This window comes from Xyrauchen texanus, chromosome 19, assembly GCF_025860055.1.
Source record: "Xyrauchen texanus isolate HMW12.3.18 chromosome 19, RBS_HiC_50CHRs, whole genome shotgun sequence".
Classification (NCBI taxonomy): domain Eukaryota; kingdom Metazoa; phylum Chordata; class Actinopteri; order Cypriniformes; family Catostomidae; genus Xyrauchen; species Xyrauchen texanus.
Window position 1 is genome coordinate 28,321,184 of NC_068294.1, and position 8,223 is coordinate 28,329,406.

The 8,223-nt window shown below is 36.2% G+C and overlaps 2 protein-coding genes across 3 annotated transcripts in view; one reads left to right on the forward strand and one right to left on the reverse strand.

Annotated features, from left to right (window-relative positions):
* The window catches only part of ints6l (integrator complex subunit 6 like), a 31,587-nt gene extending 31,203 nt beyond the window's left edge, over positions 1–384 (reverse strand). Inside the window, exon 1 of the mRNA XM_052149801.1 lies at positions 115–384. Coding sequence (XP_052005761.1) covers positions 115–225 — 111 coding nt within the window. The 5' untranslated portion in view covers positions 226–384. The remainder of the gene's footprint in view (positions 1–114) is intronic.
* mospd1 (motile sperm domain containing 1) lies at positions 6–7,174 on the forward strand. Of its 2 annotated transcripts, none has more exons than XM_052149802.1 (6): positions 6–70; positions 5,176–5,453; positions 5,545–5,620; positions 5,723–5,955; positions 6,480–6,641; positions 7,031–7,174. In XM_052149802.1, exons 2-6 carry the CDS (start codon positions 5,300–5,302, stop codon positions 7,060–7,062), a joined length of 657 nt encoding a protein of 218 aa, XP_052005762.1. In that variant the 5' UTR covers positions 6–70; positions 5,176–5,299; the 3' UTR covers positions 7,063–7,174. The 2 variants fall into 2 exon arrangements, with proteins under 2 accessions (XP_052005762.1, XP_052005763.1); XM_052149803.1 differs by lacking the exon at positions 6–70 and adding an exon at positions 3,855–3,883.
* Positions 7,175–8,223: the final 1,049 nt, after the last annotated feature.

Here is an 8,223-nt window from a genome sequence, read left to right on the forward strand (position 1 = left end):
GTTAAAGAAAACGAAACAATAAACATTCATTGAAACCGATCCTGTCATAGGGATCCTTAACTCCAACAAGGTACAACAGTAAGCGGAAAAAGTCGGGGTAAAATTATGCTTTACCTTCATAAAGATCTCAACCGCGCCTTTAGCAATGTCCAGAAACGTCGTACCCAAATAAGTGCGCTGATTCATAGAAGCGGACGTGTCTATCAGGAAAAGTAAAATAGGCATTTTGAAATGTACAGATACACGTCTAGATGTTTGCTAAAATCGGCATATGACCTATCTTGCGGCCTTGGGCATGCATATATGTGTGTATATATTTTGTTATATTCAGACCCCCCTCCCATCAAAAGAGGGTCGTACTGCCACCCTTTGCAGCCGCCTGATTCTCTATCTGTCTTTTCTGAGCAGTGCTGGGCTCGCGCTGTTAGAGAACTTCTCTTCCGAACACATCGAAACGCCTTCGCTCCGCCACTGCTACGCCATTGGCTGAGCGGACGCACGAAGCCACGCCCTGCGTTGTATAAATAAGCAATGAAGCGGTAGAATGCCTTCAGAGTCTCATCCCCTCAGATCTCTGCGTTAGAGCAGACTGAGTCGAAGAGAGAGGACAGGGCCTTTGTGTTGTATGTTTTTGTATTTTAAACGGATGCTTATTGTTTTTATATTGAGTGTTAGAGAAAGTTGCTGACATTTGATGAAAATGCACATACTGTATTTAACTGGAGTTATTAATGTTAATTTGTAGCCTATACAGTATCATTTTTGTCTCATAAAGCACGACCCCTCCTACCCTGATCTCGTCTAGCTGTCTTGATGGGTGGGGATTAGTTTAGCTTGGGTACTGTAATTTTTATAATAATTGTGCCTCCCCCATGACGATCGAGAAATTTTCCATCCTCGACCGATTTCCCCTCCTCTTGTTTATCTCATTGGAGAGAGAAGCGCCATGTTAACACAACAATCTTCCCGACTAGAGTCCGTGACAGCAGCACAGACGGGAGAGGAATCGCGTTCCTCTGTTTCCGTGTAGTCTTGCTGTTGCACACGCCCTTTGAATTTCTGAATGTCAGGAAGGAACATATAGTAGACAAAACTTGTTTTCCATAATCCCAGACACTGAACATGCTAGGATACCAATGCATAAGCAGTGGAGAATAATGCAAAAAAAAAAAAAAAAAAAAAAAATGTGGTATACAAAATGTATATTTTTATTTTACATGCAATTAATTTCATAATAATGTTATATTCAGGGTTGGGAGGGTTACTTTTAAAATGTATTCCACTATAGATTACAGAATACGCGTTTAATGTATTCCATTAGATTACTCAATTTCAGTAACGTTATCTAAATACTTTGGATTACTTCTTCAGCACTGGTAGATTTTTTCACTTGTTTTGACTATAAAAACTCTTCCAAAATACTTTGAATAAGATATATAGATTTTTAAGAGAATGTATTTCCAGTGTTGTTTCTAAATCAAGATAAAGCAAATGTACCTTGTTTTAAGGATTTTTAGATATTTTAACAGAAAAACAATACAAAAATTATCATAAAGTATACGATTTTTGCCCTAATATACTTACTAAAGTCTTACTAGATAAAAATATGATCTAACATTTATTTTCTTGATAAAAATTATGATTGTGACTGGTAACAGGTGCATGTAAAATGGCTATAAGTAGCATTTTAGCTTAATAGTAATTAAAATACTTTTTGAATGTAACTATATTATGATTGCCATCCATTTAAATTGTAACTGTTGTGGAATACAGTTACTAATATTTAGTATTTTAAATACGTAATCCCTTTACATGTATTCTGTTACTCCCAAACCCTGTTATTTTAATCCTGTATAAATTCCGTTCATACAGTGACCGTTAACACAAAACTAGAACTTTATCCCAAAAGTAAGGTAATGCTAATTTTTGCACCAAATTTGAGCCACATGCTTTCTGTTTGTTAAATAGCCATTATGCGTTTCCAATGCAATTCTTTATTATCAAAAATGATACATTTTTTAATGTGAAACTGGACCAGCCAATGTCGTTCATTCATGTCCCTAGAGAGGAATTTAGCGAAGCTTCGCATACTCTGTCTGTTGACCATCTATATTAAGCAAAGAATTATCTAAATTTGCTCAAATACGCAAACGTTAGTTCACCCAAAAAATGATAATTGTCTAATAATTTCATCACCTTCATGCCATCCCAGATGTGTATGACTTTATTTATACTGCTGAACACAAATTATGAATTTTTTGAAAAATCTCTAAATTCAGTGGGTACATACAATACAAGTGAATGGTGGCCAGAACTTTGAAGGTCCAAAAAACACATAAAGGCTGCATAAAATTAATCCATAAGACTCCAGTGGTTAAATCCATATCTTCAGAAGAGATATGATAGTTGTGGGTGAGAAACAAGTCAATATTTAAGTCCATGTTTACAATAAATCTCAACTTTCACATTCTTCTGTTGTTGGCAATTCACATTCTTTGCAGGGAGAAGAATTTATAGTAAAAACGACATATTTCTCACACACCTATCATATTTCTTCTGAATATATGGATTCAACCTCTGTAGTCGTGTGGATTACTTTTATGCTGCCTTAATGGTCTTTTTTGGACCTGCAAAGTTCTGGTCACCATTTACTTGAATTGTATGGACCTACAGAGCTGTTTGAATAAGATATATAGATTTTTAAGAGAATGTATTATTTTATTGTTCTAAAAAATATTTTTGTGTTCTGCAGAAGAAAGAAAGTCACCTATATGGCAAGTACCTGTAAATGATGAGAGAATTTCCATGTTGGTAGTATTCTGCTTCCTTTGAGCTTTGCTGTCAAAAAGGGCAAACTCTCACCCAAAACGCATTTAAACCTGAGAGGTATAATAATACAGAACGATTCTTCCCAAAGCAATGTATTTACTGAAAAAGCAACTGGAAGTACAAGTACATTGACGTCATAGAAGGACTTAGGCGGAATTCCTGCGCCCTCCAGTATCCCAGCATTGAACTGACGCTTTGCACGCGCTGAGTTCGTAATGGCATACTACCCATACGACACTTACTACTTCTACCTTATATGTATATGGCAGAAATAGTAAGAGTAGTCAGAGATATTTTAGCAGAGACGGGCCACTTCAATTTAAATGAATGGGAAAAATTGAACGCTCAACGATCAACAGATGTAGAAAGGAAGTCCCGCCTTCCAGTTAAAAGAGCCAATCACCTTTTAGAGGTAGACATCACCTGTCAATCAACTCGCCAACGCGCACGCGCATTAGCTCTACACGCCGGGAAAATTGCGTTATCGCGTAATATGAGGTACAATGTATGCACAATGTATGATTCCAATATTTAAAATTGTATTACTGATTTGTAATATGTTTTTTGATCGTGATCTTGCCAAACCGTTTTTGAGATTTCGCTGTTCCCCCATTTCAAATAGATAGGAAATGCACTGGCATGTCTGGAAATAGCCTACCGAGAGCGTTCCAAAGATGGCCGACAGTGGACTGACTTGCTTGAAACCTTTAGAGTAGTATGGTAGTATGCCATTTTGAACTCGACCAAATGAAAAAGGAAACAGGGCGGGATTTAAAAAAAAATAAAAAAATTTAATATATATATATATATATATATATATATATATATATATATATATATATATATATATATATATATATATATATATATTGTTAAACGGTAAACGGGAACGAGGTAAATATATATTTTTAAACCTGTTTGGACATACTTTGTACTTTAAATAGTGATATTCAATAATGTAGCCTACTGTTAAACGATCTGTCATCTCGATGTTGCTTTACTGTTATGCTAGCATGACCACAGGACAGCATTACGTCAACATCTAATACATACCGTAATTTTTTTTTATATATTATGTTTAATGAATTGCATTAGTCAGTAATAATACATGTGAATCGAACATCGTATTAAGGGGTTAATAACTATGGTTGAGTTTAAATGAGAGTGTTTGCTAATGTGTTATAATGTTCAGGCAGGTACTTACATCTGTATGGAATTTAGTATACATTAGACTTACATAGCAAACTGTGGTTGAGGAATATTTGACATCACACGATATTTGGTAGAAGATTCAAGCTTTAGTAGATAGATTTAATAGAATGTGTAAATTGTGTTACTTACTCTATACTAATATAGTCAGATGCACACAATGGGCTTCAAACAGACAAAAGATCTGTCACGACCTTATACGATCTGATGAAGATATTATTTTAAAATTATACGAAAGACACTTTGGAAATTATTTAGTATTAAGCTGTGACATTTTTGTCTAACATGACCAGCTTTGTGTATTTGTGTGGTATTCATAAAACCTGGTTTAAATTCATCTCTAGACTGATATATTAGGGAACAGACATCCTTGGTGTATTTGCCAGCTGTCATTCTGTGTTGTTGTGCTCCTTGTTAGGATGCTAGATGGTTAAATTTGACATTATTTATTTAATGGTTTGGATTGTATAGCGAAATCCTTCTAGACTCTGGAATTTGAGGAGATTTCATGTAAACATGGTCACATGACTAGCCACGTGGAGACAGGAACTTGTTTAGGTAAAGAGATCTTGGCCAGCATCCATTAGTCTTTATTGCATTTGCACCATTATCATATAGTATTGTCACAGGTCTTTCAGTTTCGCTTGGCTTGAATTTTATTTACTTGCATGTTTTCTATCAATATCTGAATTACTGTTTAACAACATTTGCATTTGTATGTATATAACAAGAAGTTTTCTATATTTACTTGTATATCAAAGCTAGTACGTACATACATACATACATACATACATACATACATATATACTGTCTGGCACAAACAATCATGCCATGGTTGAAATCACTGAGATAAAATTTTTCCCCCTTTCTGATGGTTGATGTGAACTTTAACTGAAGCTCCTGACCTGTATCTGGATGATTTTATGAATTGCACTGCTGCTATACGATTGGCTTTTTAGATAATCACATGAATAATTAGGTATACAGGTGTTCCTAATAAAGTGCTAAGTGACCGTAAATGTACAGTAAATATTATGTGTGTGTTTTATTTACATATAGATGTAATACTTATATTCCTGTCTATTGTCTGCCTAAGGACTTTATCATAATGAAATGACCCCATTCCTTTGTTTTCAGAGGTGAACGTCATGCTGCCAAAGAGCTGAACCGGCTGCATTTAGATCTGGATCTGTGCCGTTACAGCCCTGAGAGGTAGAGGGAATACGACAAAGGGCGGAGGAAGCGAGCTCAGCTTGAGCCAATGCAGCAGCAGATTCGGCAGCCTGACCTAGTGGAGGGAAGCCTTCCAGTGTTTGTGTTCCCCACTGAACTGGTGTTCTATGCAGATGAGCAGGCTTCACATAAGCAGGTGCTCACCCTCTACAACCCTTATGAGTTTGCTCTTAAATTCAAAGGTGAGTTGTTTTCAATGCAAGCTCATATATTTGCCTCTATACTCGTGAATAGAGGTTCTCTTTCTGACTGTTTGTTCTTTCACTTTGGCAGTTCTGTGCACAGCGCCAAACAAATATGCAGTGGTGGATGCCACTGGTGCTGTTAAACCACAATGTTGTGTGGATATGTAAGTCTCTAGGACGTTGCACTTTAAATATTTCTAATAGAAATAGCTTGAGCCTTGGACTATTTTGATTTCTTTGCATTTCTTGTGTTTTGCATCGAACAGCGTGATCCGCCATAGGGATGTGCGGGCTTGCCATTATGGAGTGATTGATAAGTTCCGGCTGCAGGTGTCTGAGCAGAGTCAGAGGAAGGCACTGGGTGGGAAGGAAGTAATGGCCACTCTGCTGCCCTCTGCTGCTCAGGAGCAGTCCCTGGTCCGTCCCCAGGAAGAGGAACACAGGATGAAGGAGCAGCTTGCCGACAGACTGTTCTTTGAGCAGACTGCATTCCAAACAGGTGCTTAGAGAATGGCAATATGAAATCAAAATGACCGCTATGTACTTAATGCACACTTCTGGTCTTTTGTTGATCCTTTTTGAATGATTAATTGTGCACGTTATTTCAAATAAATGTTTTATGTTGTTGTTGTTAAAATGTAAACTTGCTTCACCTCCTTATATTTGACTTCACCAAGCCTTCTTATTTTTCAACCCCTCCCCTTCAACCGCCTGGTATAAAGAGACCCAATCCAATCAATTCCTGATGGTAAAACCAGACCCCGGCCTACCTTTTTATTCTAGTGTAATATCTTGTTTAATTTGCAAATTCTTGGTGTAAATGATAGTAGAATTTCAGTTCTCTATTATTATAATTAATTTGTATGAGGCAGTGAAGATATACATCAGCTTAAATTTTGGAAAGGTGCCATGGTCATTTCAATTCTTGTCCCACTGTGTGGCATCGAGTTGCTGTTCAAATTGTTTGGTGGTTTCACTTTCATGTTAAAGCCATTTCCTTGTGTGTTTCTCTCCTTTCCACAGAGAGCCATACAGCATCTGGGGGCCCCAGCCTCCTAACTGTCCTTTTAGGCCTGGTGTGTATAGCAGCCCTTATGCTCCCAACTCTGGGAGAGCAGGAATCCACAGTGCCTGTCTACCTCCACTTAAGTGTTAACAAGAAACTTGTGGCTGCTTATGTTTTAGGTAAGTTGAAGTATCACCATTACTATACATAATAAGACAAAACAGAACTGAACTTATACACTACTAATAGCCCTGGAGTCATTACAGGGATAGTTTACCCAAAAATTTTAATTATGTCATGATTTACTCACCCTCCTGTTGTTCCAAACCTGTATGACTTTCTTCTGTGGCAGAATGGCAACCTCGGACACCATTCACTTTCATATCATCTACATACAATGAGTGAATGGCGATGGATGCTGACATTGTGTTCCACTGAAAAAATTACATGCCGGTTTGGGTCAACTATCCATTTAACAAATATGCAGTAAAATGCATGCAACATATTTCGATCTTCCCAATTTGCTTGTCTCATGCAATTTTTCATCATTCTTTTCAATGTTGCACAGGCCTTCTTACAATGGTTATTCTACGCACATGAAGTGCTCTTTGAAAATACATTGCTGAAGGAGAATGGAACTAAGAAGATCAAAGGGGGAGATGTGTCTAAGAAACTCCCTCTAAACAGGAACTAATTTCTAAAATGACATCGCAAACTTACAGACACAATGAAGGTGCAAAAGATCCATGGGCGGGGGGGTATTTTGTTTTCACCGATGAAAAACTGAGTTGGCAACTGGGCCCAGCTGAGTATCATGTTAGGTGGGAGAGGGTGTAGAACAGGAGTACGATAAATTAAATGTGTTGTTTTACATCATATTCTGTGTGTCTGTGTCATTTTGTTGCTGTCTAAAGACTGAACTTTGAGAATTGCATTTGGTGTTTTATATTTTAACATGCACATTTTGCCACAAGTAAAGATTCACACACCCTGGTTTCTTGAACTGTTCTTATATTTGTCAACTGCCTAAATCTTGTGCACAGTTTATCTCTAAACATATCCATATCAAATAAACTAAGTTGATTTTTAAAAGGCATTTCCTAGAAGTAATAATTGCTTCATTGAATATTGATTGTTTTTTAATCTATTAATTTTTATTTTTATAAAAAATAAATTTTAATTTTTTTAATATTTAACATTGCAGTGTGATAACTTTAAAAGTAGATACGTCTTCTAACTAAATTAGTGTGATGTTTGTACAGTATATTGTAATTGGAACAGGATAAGAAAATGCAGTACAAATTTTACCGATCTTGCCATGCTTTCTCATCTTGTCTTTGCTTGTTAATCAATGAAAACTATCGTCAATAGGCCAGCTGGGTACAAAGTTTTATCGGTGTACATTGAATGTTGTTACATGAGTCTCATTTTAAATTGAAAAAAGGGTCTTAGTGACATTAGATATGCAGACAACAGTTCAAAGAAAGATTATATATATATATAATCTTTCTTTGAACTGTTGTCTGAATATCTAATGTCACTAAGACCCTTTTTTCAATTTAAAATGAGACTCATGTAATAACATGAAAATCGATATTTCTACGCAGCTCTGAGGTAACATAGAGACTTTAATATAAATATATATATTTATATTAAAGTCTCTATGTTGCCTCAGGGCTGCGTAGAAATATCGATTTTACACAATCTCAACGTTTCAATGTCATTTTTACTATTTAGAATATATGTCATTAAAGTCTCTTA